Below are 23,651 nucleotides of genomic sequence, written 5' to 3' on the forward strand. Positions count from 1 at the left end.
GTAACTATTTTCCTTCAAGGTTTTAAAAAATTGTTTTTATTAAATGTGGACATAATACTTACTGGCTTATAATAAAAATAAGAAGTTCTACGTCTCACCCAGCTTCACCCCTGAAAAGCAATATACTGCAACTCTTCTAGCGGTTTATTCTAGAACTTATCCCCACATTTGAAGGTAATGAGAGTTTTGATATTTCTTTGCTTCATTAACTTTGGACATTGTCATTGACTTCTTATCATGGTCCTGAGGACTTTTATACCACCACACTCAGTGCCCTCCACTCATTCTCCCAATATAGTTATATCCTAATTTTCTGTTAAATCAATAGTATTTACACTATTAAGACTGCGTAAATATTTCTTGAGTGCTGAGTGAACTGCAATTCTGTTTTCTTTCACAACCTGGAATTAATAACTGTCTTTTGTCTTCTTAGTTTTCTATATATCTATTATTACTTTGTACAAAAGCTCCAACAGATACCCCCTAAACTTATTAATAATTGATGTAATCATACAAACACACCAAATCATCTATCAATTCCTTCTTCACCCACTAAGCCCAACTCCAACTCCCACCGCCCTTGACTCTTGCTTCAGCCTGGCCTGGTCTGACCACGTGCAACTATGATCCTGGGACTCATCTTTCATCCCCTCCATCATCCATGTCTTCTACTGGGCTTTCTCAACTTGCTGAGACACATCCTTAGGCAGCTTCCTAAGTAAGGGTTCAGTATACCCTCACACTTGACTGATTTTTGGCTGGGTAAAAAAATCTAGGTTAAAAACACTTTCCCCTAGAACTTTAAACACATGACTCCACAATCTTCTAGCCATCAGCATTGCTGAGAAGGTTCATGTGATTCTGACACACAATTGTTGGTAATTTTTCCTACAGAACCTTTTTGATATCTTCTCTTTTTAAATTGTATTATAAAATTTCAAAATAATATACTTCATAGTGGATCTATATTTTATTCATGTGTACATGCAGGCTTCTTTAATCTGAAGACTCATGTCTTTGCTTCTGGGAAATTTTCTTACATTATTTCTTTGGTCATTTTCCCCCACTCCCCCGCAATTTTTTTCTGCTATATTTTCCCAGAATCCTGATTAGTGAATGTGTTAGTTATCAACTGATGTGTAACAAATCACAGCAAAACTGTGTGGCTAAAAAAACAATATTCATTTATTATGCTCACAGCATCTGTGGATAGGGAATTCTGACAGCACAGCAGAGATGCTCTATCTCTGCTCCATGATGTCTGGGCCTCAGCTGGAAGATCCACTTCCAAGGTGGTTGACTCACACGGCTGGCAAGATGATGCTGGCAAGTCGGCTCCTCTCCACGGGGCTGCTTAAGTGTCCTCATGATGTGGCAGCTGGCTTCCCCAAGAGCCAGTGATCCAAGAGACCAAGGCAGAAGCAGTAATGTCTTTTATGACCTAGCCTCAAAAGTCCCATACTGTGTGGGGCCGACCCAGTGGCCGAGTGGTTAAATTCACGTGCTCTGCTTCAGCAGCCCAGGGTTTCACTGGTTTGGATCCTGGGGGTGAACCTAGCACTGTTGATCAAGCCATGCTCAGGTGGCAACCCATACAGCACAACCAGAAGGACCTACAACTACAATATACAACTATGTACTGGAGGGCTTTGGGGAGAAGAAGAAAAAAAAAAAGATTGGCAACAGATAGCAGCTCAGGTGCCAATCTTTAAGAGAAAAAAAAAGTCACATACTGTGACTTGGCAGTTTGGTTGCCCATGCAGGTCAGCCCTTATTCATTGCAGGAAGAGACCACACAAGGGCCTGGTTACAAGGGGGTGAGGATCCTTGGGGGTTATCTTGGAGGCTGGTTATGCCTGTGACATAATGGTACTCTTAGACTGATCTTCTTAATTTCCTATGCTTTGGTTGTATTTTAGGAGTTATTTTCTTAAGTTTATATTCCAGCTGTTTTACTGAAAGTTTTGTTTTAGTTACCACATTTTCTTTTTCAATAACTTTCCTGTTCTGATTATTCTTTCTTTACGGGTGTCTTGTTTTTGTTTCACAGATTCATTATCTTTCCTTCATTCCGAGGATATTATGAGTTTTTGTTGTTGTTCATTTCCTTTTCCTTTTCTCTTTTTAAGATTTCCGCTATTCTCTCCAATGTCTCCATTTTCTACACTCTGTTTTTGGACAGGTTTTGTCTCCTCTTGTGGAGGCTTTCTTCAAAATCTGGGAACCCTTGGCTGCCCATTCAGGTTTGACAGTAAGGCACTAAAACGCTGAGGGGAATCCCCACATGTGCATGGAAGACTGTGGCATATCACTCTTGACTCAAACGCATACACCACACACATACACACGCATGTGCATGTGCCCAAGCAAATCCCTAAAGCAAACTAAAACAAAATACAAAAGCCCCATTTCTCTTCCCCAGTGTTCCACACAGCCATAGCTCAGAAAATGGCAACAGCCTCATGCAAGACAAAAATCCTGGCATCACCCTTAACTGCGCTTCCTTGTTCACGATGCACATCCAATTCATCAGCAAATAATATCGCTTTTGAACCCAAGACAGCCCAAACCCAAGCACCGCTTACCTCTTCCTCCACTACCACAGCAGCCCAAGTCAACATCTTCTCCTACCTGGACAACTGGAAAAGCTTTCTAACTGTTCTTGTTTCAGCCCTTGTCCCACTCAATCTGTCCTCTGCACAGTCATTTTTTTAAAACATCAGTTAGACCCTGTCATTCCTCCACTCAAAACCCGTCAGTGTCTTCCAACCTCACGTGGGATAGTCCAAGTCCTCACCGGGCCTGTTAGGCCCCTCACTATCTGCTTCTCACCCACTCTCTGACTTCCTCCCTAACATTATCCTCCACTCATCTCTCTAGCAACACTGACCTCGTCACACAAACACACCACACCCTCTCCTGTCTTGCCTGGAATGCACATCCCCCAACACCAGCATGGCTTGCTCCTCACATCATTGAAGGCTGCTCCAACCCCTCCTCCAAGAGGCCTTCCCTCAACACTCTGTATAACAGGGCACATCGCCCTGCCCTTACTCTGCTCTCTTTGCCCCAACTCTTCGCCCTGAGCACCACCTGGCACACCTCACAATCATCTACTGCCTCTCTCTCCTCACAAGAACAGGAGGGGCCTTACCTGGTTTGTTCACTGCCATATCCCCTTTTTTGAATAAATGGAAGTGGGATTTGAGGAGTTGATAAAGTGATAAGCTAGCCTTCTGACTTCTAAATATTAGATCAAGCATCTTTTTCCTGGAGCTAATGTATTTCTCTAATGAAGACACCACTCACGTTCTGCCTCAGTTGGAGGAGCTGGGGAGATTCATACCTAACTGCTGGCTTCAAAAAGCCAGAAAGGGAAAAGGCCTGAGAGTCCCTTGGGCCTCCATGCAGATTACTTAGCTCCTCTGTTTTGAGGCCCCACAGCATAGCTGTGTCAGCACAGTCAGGACCTTCTCTCCTGTGCTTTCTCCAGAGGATAAACTTTTCATTTTCTACAAGATACAACAGAGTAATCACTTGGCAACACAAGCAAAGATGAGGAACCAGGCATTTGATTGTTTTGTAATCAAACTTTTAAACAATCCCCCCCCTACCCGAAGCTTTAGCCCATTGCTTCAGTCCATCTTCTGTGACATCTTCCAAATGCCAAGATTTGCAGGGTTTGTCCAGCAAATTGACTCAACCCTTGTCACAACCACCCTTGACGAGTATGCGGGTTTGAACATCCTCTACTCTGCTAAGAAAGTTGCCAGTGCTCCATCTGCTTCCTGACTTCCAGAAATGTGTTGAAATCTCTCAACCACTTCCGTCTCTTTGTCCTTGTGGTTTAATAACTTTTTAAAAGTTTTTTTCTTCCATTCTCATTTTAGAAGCTTAGAAAGGAGAAGAGGTAAATGTGTGTACAATCTTCCATATTTAACTAGGAGTTCTAAGCTGCTCTTCAATTGCTTAGCACTTCTGGGCACCAGTCCAGCAGAAAAATTACTCTTATACTTCATATGTCGTAAAGATGTTACTAGCTCAAAATCATATACTGTCAAATACATGGGCCTGAATTAATATTGATCAAGGCTGAAATTCAGACTTAAGAGGTTTATAAAATAGGGATCTTGGTTGCTTTGCAAAGATTTCTTCATCACATACACAAAATAATTCAACAGTGCTGGACTCTTGGGAGAATATGCTTTTAAAATCACAGAAGCAGATATTTCATCTCACAACACATAACGGAGACTGAAGTTTGAAAAAAAAGGAACTAGCAGTTGGTAAAACTGACCTAGAAGTTTACTGCTATGACTATCATGAAGGCAGCTAAAAATTTTGAGTTGTTATCAGGTAAAAAAAAAAGTCAATTTTCAGAGAGGGAGGTCAGCATCATGGCAGTGTGAGCTACCCAATAATCTCTCCCCTCCACTATAGAACGAAAAGGACATTCATACTCCAACAAAGGACATCCAAACACAACACAAAAAACGTCAGAGAGACATGCAGCCATACCACAGAGGATGGAGAGGCTGGACCCCCTCGGAGGAGATGCAACAAGGTAAAAGAAAACTTCCCTCCCTCCCCTAAAGACTGCGATCTGAGATCACAGGAGGCCACCAAGAGGGAAGGAATGGGGCAGGGGACATTCGTTCACGAGAACATCAAGGATCCCTGGTGGGCTCCTGCAGTCTAGAGGGCTTCCCTCTGTGGGGATGAAAACTTTCACAGGGGATGACCTCATCAAGGCAACACCCCAGGAGAGCAGACAGCAAGGGCAGAGCGAGAAAACTCTGAAAGTATGCAGGAGAAAGCACCCCTCCCCTCACCCACCCAGTGCCAGTTCTACTGCCTGGGATCTCGTGGAAGGCAGAGGGCTCAGAATATACGGCTCTTGACCACTACCCAGTGGCAATAGGTGGTAACTTTGACCAACCAACACCAGGATGCAAAAAAACAGAGCCACTCCCTCTAGCAATATCAAACATTATATTAGATCTCCAGACCAGAAAGAAAATGACAAGTACCCAGAAATCAGTCCTGAGGACACAGAAATATGTAATCTAAATGACAAAGAATTCAAAATAGCTATCATCAAAAAACTCAACTAGGTAAAAGAGAGTGTAGAGAACAATTTAGCGAGTTCGGGAGCTACTTCACAAAAGAGATTGCAACTATAAAGAACAATCAATCAGAAATATTAGAGATGAAAGACACAATGGAAGAAATAAAAAATATGGATTCCCTGAATGCTCAAGTAGATATCATAGAGGAGTGTATCAGTATAATCGAAGATAGACATGTTGAAATGCTCCAGACAGAGGAGGAGAGAGAACTGAGGCTAAAAAGAAATAAAGAAAGTCTCTGAGAAATATCCGATTCAATTAGGAAATGCAACATAAGAATTATAGGTTCAAGAAAGAGAAGAGAAGGAGAATGGAGTAGGAAGCTTGTTCAATGAAATAACAGCAAAGGACTTCCCAAACCTAGGGAAGAAGATGTAAATTCATGTGGAAGAGGGTACCAGATCTCCTAAATATGTCAATGTAAAAAGAACCTACTGCAAGGCATATAGTAGTGAAACTGGCAAAAGTGAATGACAAAGAAAGAATACTCAGGGCAGCAAGGCAGAAGTAAATGACCTACAAAGGAACCCCTATCAGGCTTTCAGCAGATTTCTCTGCAGAAACCTTACAGGCTAGGAGAGACTGGAATGTAATATTCAAATCTTTGAAGGACAAAAACTTCCATCCAAGAATACTCTATCCAGCAAAAATAAGCTTCAGATATCATGGAGAAATAAAAACCTTCCCAGACAAACATAAGCTAAGGGAGTTAGTAGCCACGAGACGCCCCCCTACAAGAAATCCTCCAGAAGGCCCTCATACCTGAAAACAAAAAAAACCAAAAGGGAGAAAGGGATCAGAAAGCACAGGGTAAGGAGATAAATAGGGAGACAGAATCAGAATAGGATAGCAAATATTCAAGTATAGTATTAAAGATAAAAGGAAGGAAAACACCAAAACAAAGATAATCTTGTCACTTTAAACACAAACTCACAACACAAGATGGAACAAGATGTGGGAAAAACAACTTAGGAGGGGAGGAGGACAGGGACTAAAATCAGTTTAGTCTAAGGAAATAAGAGGCCATCAGAAAATGGACTATCTTATCCACGAGATTTTGAATACAAATCTCATGGTAACCGCTAAACAAAAAAGCATAACAGAGACACAAATAATAAATAAGGAGAAAAGAAAGAAACATAACATAAAAAACTACATAACTCGACTGGAGACCAAAATACACAGGATGAGAAACAGAGGAAATGCAGGAGAACCAGAAAACGAGTAATAAAATGGCAGCATTAAGCCCTCATGTATCAATAATCACCCTAAACATAAATAAAAGGACACAGAGTGGTCAGACAGATTAAAGAACAAGACCCAACAAGATGCTGCCTCCAGGAAACACATCTCAGCTCCAATGACAAACAGAGTCTTAGAGTGAAGGGATGGAAGATGATACTCGAAGCTAATGGCAAACAAAAGAAAGCAGGTGTTGCCATACTTGTATCAGACAAAGACTTCAAGATAAGGCAGGTAAAGAGAGACAAAGAGGGGCAGTATATAATGATCAAAGGGACATTCCATCAAGAAGAAATAACACATAAACATCTATGCACCCAACACAGGAGCCCCAAAGAACATAAAGCAACTATTAACAAACCTAAAAGAAGATATTAATAATAATACAATAATAGTAGGGGATCTCAACACTCCACTCACATCAATGGATAGATCATCCAGACAGAAAATCAACAAGGAAATAGTGGAATTAAATGAAAAGCTAGACCAGTTGGACTTAATAGACATATATAGAACACTCCATCCAAAAACAGCAGAATACACATTTTTCTCAAGTGCAAACAGAACGTTCTCAAGGATAGACCATATGTTGGGAAACAAGGCAAGCCTCTATAAATTTAAGAAGATTGAAATAATAAGCATCTTTTCCGATCACAATGCTATAAAGCTAGAAATTAATCACAAGAAAAAAGCTGAGAAAGGGATAAAGATGGGGAGACTAAACAACATTCTATTGAACAAGCAATGGATCATTGAAGAAATTAAAGGAGAAATCAAAAAATAGCTGGAGACAAATGAAAATGAAAACATACCATACCAGCTCATATGGGATGCAGCAAAAGCCGTATTAAGAGGGAAATTCATCACAATACAGGCTCACCTTAACAAACAAGAAAAATCCCAAATAAGCAACCTCAAACTACACCTAATTGAATTAGAAAAAGAAGAACAAACAAAGCCCAAAGTCAGCAGGAGAGAAATAATAAAAATCAGAGCAGAAATAAATGCCATTGAAACAAAAAAGGTAGTAGAAAGGATCAATGAAACAAAGAGCTGATTCTTTGAGAAGATAAATAAAATTGACAAACCCCTAGCCAGACTTACAAAGAAAAAAAGAGAGAAAGCCCAGATAAACAAAATCAGAAATGAAAGAGGAGAAATAACAATAGACACCACAGAAATACAACAGATTATAAGAGAATACTATGAAAAACTATATGCCAACAAAATGCATCATCTAGAGGAAATGGATAAATTCTTAGACTCTTACAACCTCCCAAAGCTGAATCAAGAAGAAATAGAGGGGCCGGCCCTGTGGCTGAGTGGTTAAGTTCCTGCTCCACTTCAGCAGCCCAGGGTTTCGTGGGGTCAGATCCTTGGCATGGACATGACACCACTCATCGGGCCATGCTGAGGCAGTGTCCCACATAATACAACCAGAGGCACTCACAACTAGAATATACAACTATGTACTGGGGGGCTTCAGGGGAGAAGAAAGAGAAAAAAAAATAAAAAGAAGATTGGCAATAGATGTTAGCTCAGGCGCCAATCTTTAAAAAAAAAAAAAGAAGAAACAGAGAATCTGAATAGAACAATCGCAAGTAAAGAGATTGAAACTATAATCAAAAGCATCCCAAAGAATAAAAGCCCATGACCAGACAGCTTCCCTGGGGAATTCTACCAAACTTTCAGAGAGGATTTAATACCTATCCTTCTGAAGCTATTCCAAAAAGTAGGGAAGACAGAATGCTTCCTAACACATTCTATGAGGCCAACGTCACTCTGACACCAAAGCCTGACAAGGACAACACAAAAAAGGAAAACTACAGCAAATATCATTGATGAACACAGATGCAAAAATCCTCCACAAAATATAGGCAACCCGAATACAGCAATACATCAAAAAGATCATACATCATGATCAAGTGGGATTTATACCAGGGACTCAGGGATGGTTCAACATCTGCAAATCAATCAATGTGATACATCACATTAACAAAATCAGGAATAAAAACCACATGATTATCTCAATAGATGCAGAGAAAGCATTTTACAATATCCAATAGCCATTTATGATAAAAATTCAACAAAATGGGGATAGAAGGAAATTACCTCAACATAATAAAGGCCATATAAGACAAACTCACAGCCAACATCATACTCAATGGGGAAAAACTGAACAACAGCCCTCTGAGAACAGGGACAAGACAAGGGTGTCCACTATCACCACTCTTATTCAACGTAGTACTGGAGGTTTTGGCCAGAGCAATTAGGCAAGAGAAAGGAATAAAAGGAATCCAAACAGGGAGGGAAGAAGTGAAACTCGCTGTTTGCAGATGACATGATCTTATATATAGAAAACCCTAAAGAATCCATTGGAAAACTATTAGAAATAATTAACAACTACAGTAAAGTGGTGGGATACAAAATCAACTTACAAAAATCAGTTGCATTTCTGTACTCTAATAACAAACTTACAGAAAGAGAACTTAATACAATTCTATTTACAATCGCAACAAAATTAAGTACCTAGGAATAAATTTAACTGAGGAGGTGAAGGACTTGCACAATGAAAACTATAAGACATTACTGAAAGAAATAGATAATGACATAAAGAGCTGGAAACAGATTCCATGCACATGGATAGGAAGAATAAACATAGTTAAAATGTCCATACTCCCCAAAGCAATCTACAGATTCAATGCAATCCCAACCAGAATCCCAATGACATTCTTCACGGAAACAGAACGAAGAATCCTAAGATTCATATGGGGCAACCAAAGACCCCGAATTGCTAAAGCAATCCTGAGCAAAAAAGAACAAAGCTGGAGGCATCACAATCCCTGACTTCAAAATGTACTACAAGGCCATAGTGAACAAAACGGAATGGTACTGCTGCAAAAACAGACACATAGATCAATGGAGAACTGAAAGCCCAGAAATAAAACAGCACATATACGGACAGCTAATCTTCGACAAAAGTACCAAGAACATACAATGAAGACAGTTTCTTCAATAAATGGTGTTGGGAAAACTGGACAGCTGCACGCAAAGGAATGAAAATAGACCGTTATCTTATGCCATACTCAAAAATAAACTCAAAGTGGATCAAAGACTTGAAAATAAGTCCTGAAACCATAAAACTCCTGCAAGATAACAGAGGTAGTACACTCTCTGACATCAAACTTAAAAGGATTTTTTCGAATACCATGTCTTCTCAGACAAGGGAAACAAAAGAAAAAATAAATAAGTGGGACTTCATCAAACCAATGAGCTTCTGCAAGGCAAAAGAAACTAGGATCAAAACAAAAAGACAACCCACCAATTGGGAGAAAATTTTTGCAAATCATATATCCAATAAGGGGTTAATCTCCATAATATATAAGGAACTCACACAACTGAACAACAAAAAAACAAACAGCCCGATCAAAAAATGGGCAGAGGCTATGAACAGACATTTTTCCAAAGAAGATATACAGATGGCCAATAAACACATGAAAAGATGTTCAACATCACAAATCATCAGGGAAATGCAAATCAAAACTACACTAAGATACTACCTTATGCCTGTTAAAATGGCTATAATCACTAAGATTAAAAATAACAAATGTCAGAGAGGGTGTAGAGAGACGGGAACCCTCATACACTGTTTGTGGGAATGCAAACTGGTGCAGCCACTATAGAAAACAGCATGGAGATTCCTCAAAAAACTAAAAGTAGAACTACCATATGACCCCGCTATCCCACTATTGGTATCTACCCAAACAACTTGAAATCAACAATCCAAAGTAACATACGTACCCCTATGTTCATTGCAGAACTATTCACAATAGCCAAGACATGGACACAATCCAAGTGCCCATAGACTAATCATTGGATAAAGAAGATGTGGTATACATACATACGATGGAATACTCCTCAGCCATAAAAAAAGACAAAATCATCCTATTTGCAACAACATGGACGGAGCTGGAGGGAAGGATGCTTAGTGAAATAAGACAGACTGAGAAAGACAAACACCATGTGATTTCACTTACATGTGGAATATAAACAAACACATGGACAAAGAAAACAGCTCAGGAGTTACCAGGGGACGGGGGGTGGGGGATGGGCACAGGGAGTGAAGGGGAGCACCTATGTGGTGACAGACAAGAAATAATGTACAACTGAAATTTCACAAGGATGTAAACTATCATGAACTCAAATTTTTTTTAAAAAGTCAATTTTCACACTATAGGTTGTTACAGTAAAAAGTACATATGCACTATATACATCATTATATGCACAGGGAACAAAGCTTAAAAGAGCGATTTACATACAAAGAAGTTATATTAAATACTAAGTATTTCCAGGGGGAAAAATAGGGGCAAAAAGTTAAGAATGAGAAGTTATAATAAAATAAAATAAAAAGCAGATCTAGAATAAGCCACAAAGGAACTGGGAAAATATACTAAATATAACAATCTTAGGAACAAAATTTCACTATTTTCTACCAAAAAAAACCACAACGGAAACATCTAATAATATAAACTAGGTCACTTTCTGTCTACTGATAAATAAGGAAATACATTTTTAGTCAGGTTTAGTGTAAGTAAAAAGAAGGAACAATCAGGATAAAATGAGGTCATCAAAAATCAAAACCAAAAGTATCCAAAACTTAACCAAAAGTGGATAAGTTAATGCTCGCTTTGGCAGCCTGGGGTTTGCAGGTTCAGATCCCAGGCGTGGACCTAGCACCACTCATCACTCCATGCTATGGCAGGTGTCCCACATAAAACAGGGGAAGACTGGCACAGATGTTAGCTCAGCAACAATCTTCCTCACCAAACAAACACACACACACACCCCAAAAGCATCCAAATAACAATGTATTTGAAACATGATCAAAATGCATCATTTTAGAAATGCTCTATAGAAATCAGTGGAGGCCAATCTTCCTCAGCAAAAAGAGGAGGATTGGTGGTAGATGTTAGCTCAGGGATAATCTTCCTCAAAAACAAAGAAAAGAAGTAGAAATCAGTCATAAAATTCAGCAAGTGTCCTAGTGTTTGGGAGGTAGGGTGGAGAAAAGACCAAGAAAGAAATTAAAGATGACGTCTTAAATGTAAAACTAGGTAATGACAGTGGGGAAAAACCAGAAGTATGGAAAACATCTCCAAAGGGTTCAAATAAGACTGAAAGAAATTGTGTATATGAAATACTGAGATGAGAAAAATATTTACAGAGAAAAAATTAGCTGATAATATGAAGAATAATTAGAGAAAAATATTTCACTTAAGTAAGACACAAGATGATTAAAAATGATAGGAACACACCAACTGATAAATGGATTAACAAAATGTATTATACAGTAGTCCCCCCTTACCCACAAGTGATGTGTTCCAAGACCCCCAGTGGATGCCAGAAACCAAGGATAGTACCAAACTCTATATACATTGTGTTTTGTCCTACACATACACACCTACAATAGAGTTTAATTTATAACTTAGACACAGTAAGGGATTAGCAAAACTAAATAATAATACAGAACAATTATAAGAATATACTGTAATAAAAGTTACTGTAGATTTTAGCAACCCAAGCATACGATTGTTTTCTTAAGTGGAGCACTTTTACCTTCTCACTTAAAGGAAGCACTTTACAGCTTCTCTTTATATCCGATTGCCAGCATCACTACTCTTGCACTTTGGGGCCATTATTAAGTAAATCAGGGTGACCTGAACACAAGCATTGCGATACTGTGACAGTCAATCTGATAACTGAGATGGTATAAGATTTCATCATGCTACTCAGAACAGCATGCAATTTAAAACTTATCAATTGTTTATTTCTGGAATTTTGCATTTAATATTTTCGGACCGCGGTTGACCGTGGGTAACTGAAACTGCAGAAAGTGAAACCTTGGATGAAGAGGCACTACTGTATGCACTGACAGGCTCAATCCAAAATGTTATTTTACCTAAACATAAAACCAAAGATTTGAGTTACCTGATGAACCTTAAGCTAAGCATTTTTTAACAAATCTTTTGATCAAATCGTATCTAAGAGTTTATTAAGTTGCACTTAGTGACCATTTTGGAAAATTGTTCTCACCTGTTCAATGACATAAAAGGCAAATTCCAGCCGCTGTTTCTGGAGCATTGGGATCAGGTGCAAGAAAAAAATTGGAAGATGTTCATGGCGATTACGGAAAGGAATGAGAACTGCCACCTTTAAAACAAAATAGTCACGTATGTAAATAATACAGCAGCAAGCCCTAGATGTAAAGACGAAAACTGATGCTTAACAATTTCTGATGGTTTTAAAGTCACACCCTTATGAATTTTCTCACCAGAGATACAACTGTAAGCAAAAACAGATATGGCCCTTGCCTTCACGCCACTTATGGTCTTGTGAACCTGGGAGATATAAATGCGCTCTGAGGGTCATTCTAAGAATTGTGGTCTTTATCCTATGAACACTATGGGAAGCCACTGAAAGATTTTAAAAGAGCGATAAAATCAGATTTGGTGATGGCAAAGACTACTATGGAGAGTAGATTGTAGAAAACCAAAAATGAACGCAGAGAGCTGGTTAGTAAACTAATTCAACAGTCGAGACAAGAGGCAATAGTAGCTTGAACTGAGATGAGGGTGGAGGAGGAGACAGAGACACGGATTTTTGAAACTTTTAAGAGGTAAAATTAACAGAATTTGTTTACGGATGGGATATGAGTGGTGAGAGAGAAGGACATGTCAAGAGTAACTTCAAGGTTTTAAATTAGATCATAATAACTTTACGGTGTTTAAATTGAACTTAAAAGAGATTCCACTTAAATATTGATTATCCTACACACAGCTTACCTGGCCTAGAGATATTTTTAAGAAATATAACAAAAATATCATGGAACATACATGAAGTTTTATAATTATACTAATATAGTATTTTTCATTTAATCAAAATACACAATTAAATTTTTGTTAAAATTTTGCTACATTAAAATATGTTTGAGTGGTAGGATAATGCTCAGTTTAAAATAAAATTGATAATGAAATTATGTTAAAACGTTAAGTTGAACAAAAAAGATCATGTAAGTAACACATGAAACAGAGAACTTTGTCCTTTATAAATCAAAGAAATTTATTTTTACCTGATCCAAATAAAAGAAAAAAACACATATGGAAATTAAAATGGTTTCTCAGGTCAATCTTTCTTCTAATAGGAAAAAAACATTTATTGGGACTCTCAAAATCAAGACTAAAAAACACCCATCTATACAAAATGTGTTAAAATAATATGGGGATAAATAATTACCAATTGACAATAAATAATTATCAATTATCAATTACTCAAATCCTCTATTTCCTGGATCCAAACTCTGTCACACAAGCTAAGTCACCATACAATTCAGAGTTTGACCCTGAAAAACTTAAAAAGCTTTATAAACATTACTTTTCTTGGCAATTTCTGAGGTAAGCTGGCTTTATTAAAATTGTGACTTTTATAATAAAAATTGAAATTAAAACAAGTTTTCTACAGATTATACATTCAAAATCATTAGATTTTCAAAGAACATTAACAGTCAAAATATATCTAATTAAAATATCTGTGTCATTCTATATTCGGGATTTTTAAATACAATCTATTATAACAGAAAATTACGTAGAACATTAAATCTAGGATTTATTAAAATTTCACCTATACCAAATAAATTTTACTAATGAGTGAATAAATGCAAATAATTGATGGTGCATAGGTTTAGAACCAACCCTACTTGTAAGATCAGGACATGACACTAGATATAGTTAACAGAAAATAGTAATATTTACCTGTGTATTTTACATTAACAGGATCATAAAGAGAGAAAATTTTAAATTATTAAAATAGTTTTATTTAAAAAGAGAACAAAGATGATTTAGTAAAATCAAAGAAATCCAACTAGAAACTCCACCACTAACTTTCCCTTGATGTTGATGGGATAACAGAAAAATAAAGAGAGTATGGCTGCTACGAGGCTGATATTTTCATGCTTACATTATTTTACATTTGGTAAGTGAGCGGAACTAAAAAAGTTCTGGTGCTCCTGCCAGCCCCACTTTGGATCCTATTACCTTTTGGTTTGCCCCATAAGGTGTCTCTTGGCTTATGAACCTGAGGACCACGGGGCTGCCAGAGCACTGCTGAACCCACATCTAAAAGTCCCTTCCATACCCCCACACGATGGCCACTGTTAGTGCTAGACTCTTCCTACTGATCAGGGACTTGCTGATGGGCCTCAGTATCAACTATTGCTGTATTAAAGCAATTCCCAAACCAATACAACTCCCAAAGCAGTTCAGGGACCCTTACATTTACTCTTAGGATAGGAAACTGCTATGAGAAGTAAAAGGAGAGAAAGGACTTCGATGGTGAGTACAGATCCTGACCTTATCTAAAGTCTATCAGTGGGATGACTTCTAGCAAACTAAGGGTAGAGCTTGTCCTTCCTGGTTTTGAATTTGGCCACACGTAGGCCACCTGTGACATAATGTAAATGGGCTATAAAAGCAGTTAAGGAGAATTAAAGATATTTAAGGGAAGAAGTATTAAATAGCTGCAGAGTCCATATTAAAGACAATTCATATTAATTAAATAGTCATGTGCCACATCAATGTTTCAGTCAACAACATACAACAATGGTCCCACAAAATAGTACCACAAAGCTAGGTATATAGGCCACATCATCTAGATCTGTGTAAGTACACTCTATGTTGTTCACACAACGATGAAATCGCCTAATGATGCATTTCTCAGAATGCATCCCCATCGTTAAGGGATGCACAACTGTACAATGAGGCTGAATGATGAGTTGAACATATAAGAGTAAACAAAGGCAAAGTCATAGCCCCTATTATGGCAATTTCTTCCATGAAGCATTTAAAATATTAAGAGTTGGGGTTTTTTAATCTTATAAGGAAACTGAGAATGTTATAAGAGAAAGAAATTACCAGTGTCATGGCAATTTCAAATAAGCTAAACTGCCATTTTAATAGCAAATGTGTCCACATTTTAATGAGACAATTATCAAAGATTTTGAATGATATGCCTAAAGCAAAGTTTTCATTAAAATAAGGCTAAACAGAATCTTAAAATTTCATTTGGCACATCCTTTCATGTGGCTGTGGAACGACACTCTCAAGTTTGCAACTTATTGTCGAGAAAAAGATCTCAGCGTCCTGTGATAATTTATTTCGAGATTTAATAGCCTTTGTTTCAGGACAGTCTTTCTTATATGTGACCTAATTTGCTGTTTGAACCACTCTCCTGTTAATGTATCTCTAGCAGACAGAGAACATCTGGTCATTATCTTTCAAAAAACACTTCATCTTCATGAATCTTTCCTCACTAGCTGTTGCTCAAGCAAAATTATCCCATTCAGTTTGTTCCCCCTTTAAAACTACTAATCTTCCTGAATTTATGCACCTATTTTTATTCCTTGCTTATTTTCTCCTATACTCACCATGAGGAGATAAGCAAGAAAAATGTTTACCACATAAATTTCCCCCATCAAGTTTGAGTCCTACTTTCAAACTTCAAGCACACCACCAGCTCCAGTGTCCCTAAATGACATGGCTTCAGACTTGCCACATTAAGGGTGCACTAGCTATCTGCCACTAAGACAGAACAAAGTAGAAGCTACCAAGCTCTCATTCTCCAAAGGCGTTTTCAGTTCCATCTTCCTCCCCCTCATCATTTCTAGTGCCTATAGGAGCTTCTCAAATGGGAGGCACTGTACAAGAAATTCAGGTTCTTGTCCCTTCCCACCAATAGAATCAGAATATCTGAGGACTGAGTTCAAGAATCTTCATTTTTCCAAACACCCCAGGTAGTTCCGAAACAGGTGGCTAAGACTCATCTTTGAAGAACCTTAGACTAGAAATGGAACTCTAGGCCTGAGTAGATAAGAGCATCAAGCAGCTGCCTGGTTCTTTAAGCCTTTATTTAGGTTTTAGATCAAAGTTGTTTAGACCTCCACTTGAACCCTGAATGGAAAAGCAATGTCACAGGTAAACATGTCCATCTTCTCTTTCTTTTAGAAATAAGTTTGTCTCTATAAGGCATGCAACCTATGCTGAATCTTCCACTAGAACCTGCAGGGTTCAGAAATACCTAGGAATTGCTAAAATCATTTGTTTTAGAAGATCTCAGTTCCAATTAATTGGTCATCAACTTACTTAATTGATGGCTTTTTTTAAAAAAGTAAAAGAACCTCAAATATTAAGAATCAAATTGGTAGCAGACATTGAACATAAACCTAGTTATTTCTTCTTTACCCTCTCTCTGTTCCAAGATTAGAAGATTAGAATATAAACAGGCAGGGGGAGAGAGGTCATTTAATTAAATACAGCAATTACAGGTCAACCCTGAACGATCTCCAAATCTCCTCTCATACCTTTAGCTGCACAGCTCAGAACTAGAGATGGCAATCTGAGAAGGGTCTGTGCAAGATTGAAATAAGAGCAGCATTACCATATAGTTCCTAAATAAAATAAGCTAATTTTTAGATTCCTGAATTAGCCTGCTCCAGGGAACTCCACTTTCAATACCGTTACCTACTGATCCACATGGAGTTTATGGTGTACTAAAATTTCTAAGTAGCAACTACTTATGTGCGATATACCTCTCGCCTAGAAAAAGAGCAGAAGAAAACAAACCATAAAAGGTAAAGTCCAACATCTGATACAGATAACTGCAGAAAGGACAAGAATACTTTATTTTTCTGATCCCAAATTATTCTATCAGTAACACCAACAGAGCACACCCGAGGGGTTCACACTACTCTAAACGAACACACATCTAAGGACCAACCTCCATGCTACCCCACAGCCTTGCGATTGAGTATGCTTTTTCTTCCTTTAGCATTCAACAAATATACTCACAATCCAAGTAAGAAAAATAATTTACTCGCCCAGGATATTTTTTAAAAGTGGAATTACATAAATTGGGCCATATTTTATATACAAATGTGAGGAAAATCAATCATGAAACATGAAGAGATTCATTTTATTAAACGAATCTGCTCTGGGAAATAGCATAAGACAACTGTAAAACGGAATGTTTTCCCAAAATTTATACTGGAATCCATTTCAGCAGCTTTACAACTTGTCTGAGGCAAAAAACCCAAACATTTATTTAATAATTTGTAACAAGGCCCAAAAGGTATTTATTAGTCTCATAAACTCAATTCAACAAAACTGGGTTTAGGGCTTATCTCATACAAAATAACAGGTCTGTGTTAGGGATACAGATATAAATAATACACACCCCCAAACACACAGAGTTCAAGGCCAATTAACTCCGAGTGCTTTTATCATAAGTTTAAGAGCGTAAGACTCTACTTCCCAGAAACGATTTTTTTTTATACCAAAAGATAAATATTTTAGCAGAATACCAATACTTTAAAAGAGAAATTGAAAACGATTCCCAGATTAAGGATGTCACAATCCTTTAGGACACAACATTTGATTTCATCATGTGTAGTTTTCACTTGATTATATAAATGCTATTTCCTACTCAAACATAACAACATTACACGAATATGCACTATGAACCAATTTCACAGTATTGAGATCGAGTCTGGTCTACACTATGGTTTTCAATTATTTTTAAGCAGGGGAGGCAGGCTCACTCCCTTACAGTTTCTCAAACAAAACATTAAGTAGAATTCTGACATATCGCAAAGATAAAAAGCTTGTGCTCTGCTTTCTAAAACAGAGGTAAAGGGTCCAAAGTCCTCCTTTTTGTGTCCTGGTGACCTCTGAGCGGCCTCCTTTAGAATTCGACACTCTGAGGAACAGAGCTTGAAAACCCCAATGCCAGACTCAACTGGAAATCAGGATATTAATACCCTCCCCATGAGTCCTCCTGGGTCCAGGACTCGGTGGGGCTATCTATGCCCGCAGGGGTCAGTAATCATCAGGGACAGCTACAGGAGGCAGAGATCACAGCCTGTTGTCCAAACAGAACAGAACAGAACAAAAATCTGTTTTCCAAGCCAGTCTCAAGAGAGGTGTTTATTACCAGGATTTCTAAGAGACTGAACACATGAACATATATTTTGTATACACAGAGGTTCAGTTGCAGTCTTTAAAAGCGACACTATTAAATCACATGTGAACTGTGAATACCCATGCATTAAATACAAAAATTCTGATGTCTTAAATTGATCAAGACTTAAAAGGTATTTCACTATATATTCTGAATCAAGCACACTTTTCCTCAAATGCTATGAATAGTCACATTATTTATGAAAAAATTTACCTCACCTTCCATCTGGGTTTACAGTCTTTAGGTCTCCAGTGACCTCCTGGCTCAATATCTAAATCCTTGGAGAAAAGTTGATGAATTTCATCAAAACTGACTTCACTTACATTGACATTAAGAAATCCTCCTAGAAAGTCAAAAACATGAAGAATTGTTTTAAAATTTTTTGCCTCAAAGATGAAGACAGATAATCAGTAGGATGATGGCATAACTTAGGACAGTGTGATTTATTTCTGTTGTCACCACATAATCATTAAGATCACCTCCTTTCAGTTTCAGTTTGGATGATAAAATTATATGGTCACCCTATTACCTTTGGTAAATCAAAGAAAATCAAATTTTTTAAGCCTCTTGCTTTTGAGTAATATACTGAATATTTTAATATTCTTTGGGAAATGTTTGCACGTCATTATAACTTAGCACATCATTGCAATTTAATAACTATTCAAGTATCTTAAAACTATTTTTAATTTCAACATAGTCAACATGGGGGACATGACAGCACAGTACAAAAGAGTTAATGCAGCAGACTGGGAGCTGAATCGTAGCTTCTGTCTATTGGGGAAATTAACTTCTCTGTGCCTCAGTTTCCTCATCTGTAAAAGAAGATGGCAATGCCAGCCTCCCAACATGGTTGTATCCATCAGACAAAACAGCACGTGTGAAGGATCGAGTACGTGCCAGCAGGCTTAATAAATGTCATCTATTATTGACATTTCTTAAGAGAGAAAAGTTGTAAACACAATTCAAGCAATCTATTTTGAGCACCTATCACGTATCCCCTTGATATGAAAAACTGAAAAACCGTGGACTTCGAAGATGTTCACGGTCTACTAGCTACTCACTCTCCAAATTAACAAGTGTATGGTATTACTGGAGATGTCTTTACTATTAGTTTTTCTAATGTATACAAGTTGGAATGAAACTTGGATGGAAGATCATTTTCATTAACTCAATAAAAAACAGAACTAAAAACTAACAGGAGTAGGGGCCAGCCTGGTGGTGTAGTGGTTAAGTTCACATGCTTCACTTTAGCGGCCCGGGGTTCACAGTTTCAGATCCCAGGTGCAGACCTCGACTGCTCATCAGGCCACACTGTGGTGGCATCCCACATAAAACAGAGTAAGACTGGCACAGATGTTAGCTCAGCAACAATCTTCCTCGAGCAAAAAGAGGAAGATTGGCAACAGATGTTAGCTCAGGGCCAATCTTCTTCACATACAAAAAAACCCCTAACAGAACTAACTTCTTCTTTCTAACCTCCTCATCTCATAAAATAGAAACCAACAAATGTTGAGGTTTCCATTTTAAGTTTTCTAGGCTTCAGTAGCCTTGATTTCACATATAAAACATTCAGTTCTTCTCAAGGGAGGCCCCTTCCTCTCCTGCTATTCTATATTCTATAAGCCTTCCACAGTCGCCTCACTTCCCATCCCTCTTCATCCTAACCAGGCAGGAACATCAGCGGCTTCCACTAGGCACTGAGGCATGCTAGAAAGAAGTATTTTAAAATGCAAATGCCTATGTTTCACAGAGTAAGCTGGGGAAAAAAACCTGCAATCTTCTGATGTCTGCCTATTCCACTGTCAATGTTTTCGGGATTTTATAACCAAATACCCACTCTGTAGTGTGACAAGATATGCAAAGCAGTTAATCTTAGAAAGGTCAGATTTACCTGAAAGAAAGAGTAACCAATGAACTTGTGAAGAAAGAGCAGGTCAAATGTAAGACTGATCAGTCAACCCAAGCACAGACTATCATGACTCAGCTGACAAAAACACAGTCTAGCACTGTAATCAAATAAAATTCAAATAAACCTGATGCATTTAATGGCATGCAAGACTGCTAAAATGATAGTAATTAGGATAAATAATAAGCAGTTCATATAAGTAACTAAAGTCGGTATTCTTGATGCACTGTTAAACCATTTTTTTGCCTTTTTTCCAGCTTTATTGCTTCAACAGCGGTAACCATCACTATTGTCAGCAGTTTTCTCCAGCATCATTTGCAGTTTAATTTTCATCTCCAGCACACATGTGCTGGCAAATTAAGAGGCAGGCGCTGTATCTTTCTCCTCAATGGACAGGGCCTCCAGGTCCATCATGACTCCCCCTGAGGCCTGAAGCCCCCGAAGGTCACCTCCCTCCTGGCTGCCCCCCACCCACATTCCTCATAGTCCCTGAGCAGCTCTCCTGTGGGCTTACTGCTCTTTGTTCTGAAATCCTAATAACTTGCTGGCTGAAGGCTAAAGGTGACCCAGTGCCATGAGGTTGTCATGCTAGGAGTAAGAGCAACACCACTACTTTTTTAGGGGAGTGGAGGGGAGGAGGGGTGGGACAGGCATCCAAGACAGGCACTGCCACCACTGGGAACAGTAAAAGTATGATCAGAGACAGGAGGAAGAATAAACACGAGTTAGTGGGGGTGGGGGAGGGAGGGGTGATGCTGGGGAGAAGAGCCTGTGCACGGGAGGGGAGGAGAAAAGGGCTTCTTACAGAGAGCGGCCAGGAAGAGGCACTGAGCAGATGAACTAGCGGAGGTGTGGTTTCCAAACTGTGCTCAGTAGAAAGACTCTCTCAAGGTGAGCTTGTGGTTGGGAGAGGGAGGATGGCTTCCCCCTGTTGCACCCACTAAGGCTACTTTCATCTCCTTTACATATGGCGTGTCCCCTTTGGGTTTCACTCAAGAAAGCATTCCAGTGCACTAAAGCCAGAAGGGGATACAGCCTGGCTGCATCTTACTTCATCCAGAAGTAAGCAGTCAGCTAGGCCAGCCCCCTTTACTTCGCCGGCTGACATTTCAAGGACAACTGAAGAGCAAGGACCCAGAGCCCTGCAGACCTGCCAGTCTTCACTCTGCACCTGCGCTACATCAGAGATTTTTTCTTTTCCCAGTGAGAACACGTGCTCTATTTCCCCAATCAGTGATTAAAAGGTGGAAAAAATAGATGTATTGGCTGAAATCCGTTTACCCAGCAGTGTAATCAATCACCACACAAATGTCAACAATGTAATTTATCAAATCCTGACTTTCACTCTTTGGAAGGTGGGCCTGGGGTTAGAAAGGAAAGAGTGGGAGAGCTAAGTGTCTAAAGAGAGGGGAGATGCCACCCAGCTAGAGGGTAAAGTGGAAGAATGAGGGTCAATTGTAAGGTACTCATCAGTCTTGGCAACAAAGCCTGGGTGCAAAACTACTTCTGACCCGTGTGACAATAACTTAGCTGCACCACTGGTTAGATAGGATATTTACTGTAATTTCCTAATGCTGAATTTGCACAACACACAACAATGCCTCCCACTTTGGGAAGCAGGACCTAAACGGGCCTGGGGTCCGTTAGGTAAGCGCGGGCCCAAACCATATACTCAAGGTAGTGTGGACTGTAACGTGTCACACGACGTAACTTAGGATATCTTTTTTTCTATTAAAATATAATTCTTAAAATAAATATTTAATAAACATATGAATTACTGTATTCACATTTTTTCTTATATTTTAAGTAAAATTTAAGGCATATTATCTCTAGCCAGGGAGTTGTTTTTTTCCATAAATCAACAGCTTTAAATGACTACTTCACTCAGTTTGGGGTCTACTTCTATTTTTTGGTATCTAAAGCCTAATTTTGGACACTTTGGTTTTTTTTACTGTTTTACTCTCAAGGTTTCAAATGTGCACAGCCCAAAGATCTGAGGAAAGTATCAGAGAAAGGCCTGAATTTGCTCTAGAAATATCCCTTTGGGTGAATTCCTCTCCAAAGTCAGAAGATGATTTTTACCATAAGATGGCATGTTCCCTCTCCCAACCACTGGGCTGTCGCCCGAGTACAGCTCAGGTTACATGAGTCATCTTGCCCCAGTCACCCAGTGCTCCCTTTGAAGCCAACAAGAGAAACCGCTGATTTGCAATGCTTTACTTCAGCTTCTTGACTTCTGCAATTTTGTAACCTCTGCTTATACAAATAATTTCTTACTCAACTATTCTTGAAATGACCAAATCTGAGTATTCTAAACATAGATAGGGTGGTTTTTAGTGACACACCCCCAAGCCAAGTGCAATACCTGGCCACAGGATGGATGACCAATGAATGAGCAGGAATGGCAAAGCTGGCCATGTCCAATCCTGTCTCCTCTCTCTCCGCTTCCTTCCTCCCTGCATTTCCACTCCTTGGCTCCATTAGGTGCTAAAATGCCTTTAAGACATTTGTGCAAAAGCCGTCCCAGATGGAGATGACCCAAAATAAACCCCCTGGGACAGCCCAAGTTCTTGTCTCCTAATCTTGGCCACAATACACAGTTCTTAACACCCATTTTCCTCCCTTGCTTACGGTTCTCTCTTGCTGAATGACTCTGAATGACTAACTGGAACCTCTATTTAACAGTTTTTGCTGTCTGTTTCCAGTTTTGCCTTATAATCCATCCAGTGAACCTTTGGTCTTCCCCTGGAGGCCTCATATCCATGATCACATTCTTCCAAATTGTTTTCCTAGTCTCTGACTATTGATAAGCTGACAACCTGCTTTAAAGTCATAATCCCACAACCACTATTTCTCTATTTCGTCAATTCTGAGACATATTCATTCACATTTTAGCATTCTGACATAGGGACATACCCTACAATGTGTGCCTTTAATGTACTGCTTCTTTCTTGTTCCCAAAAAGCCATTATAAAATTAATGATGTGTCTTGTCGAGAAAATATGGTATGTAATGTAATATATTCCTCCCGCCTTTTCATATGTGTTTTCTGGAACCATTCAATTGCCCAGAAATTTCCAAATCCTGTACCTTAATTTTTTTCTAGAATACCACCCCTGCTCCTCATCGTAAGTGAACCAATAGTCTTCTTTCAAACTCTGCTAAGTGCTTGCTCACTTTCCTAGATCTATAATCTTAGAGCCAGGCATAAAAGAAGGTATTCTGCAGACTCAGACCTATACCTCACAAAAAATCATCTAATTCCTTCTTTCATAAATTTACCTCCTTTGAGGTTTATGACTTTTAGC

The 23,651-nt window shown here is 38.7% G+C and overlaps 1 protein-coding gene across 3 annotated transcripts in view; it reads right to left on the reverse strand.

Moving 5' to 3' along the window:
* Positions 1 to 23,651, reverse strand: part of B4GALT6 (beta-1,4-galactosyltransferase 6) — a 79,547-nt gene that overhangs the window by 15,749 nt on the left and 40,147 nt on the right. For all 3 annotated transcript variants that reach the window (XM_008535975.2, XM_070629838.1, XM_008535974.2), the window contains exons 4-5: positions 18,656 to 18,780; positions 12,465 to 12,581 (exon numbers count right to left, since the gene is read on the reverse strand). In XM_008535975.2, coding sequence (XP_008534197.1) covers positions 12,465 to 12,581; positions 18,656 to 18,780 — 242 coding nt within the window. The remainder of the gene's footprint in view (positions 1 to 12,464; positions 12,582 to 18,655; positions 18,781 to 23,651) is intronic.

Source organism: Equus przewalskii, chromosome 7 (assembly GCF_037783145.1).
Source record: "Equus przewalskii isolate Varuska chromosome 7, EquPr2, whole genome shotgun sequence".
Classification (NCBI taxonomy): Eukaryota; Metazoa; Chordata; class Mammalia; order Perissodactyla; family Equidae; genus Equus; species Equus przewalskii.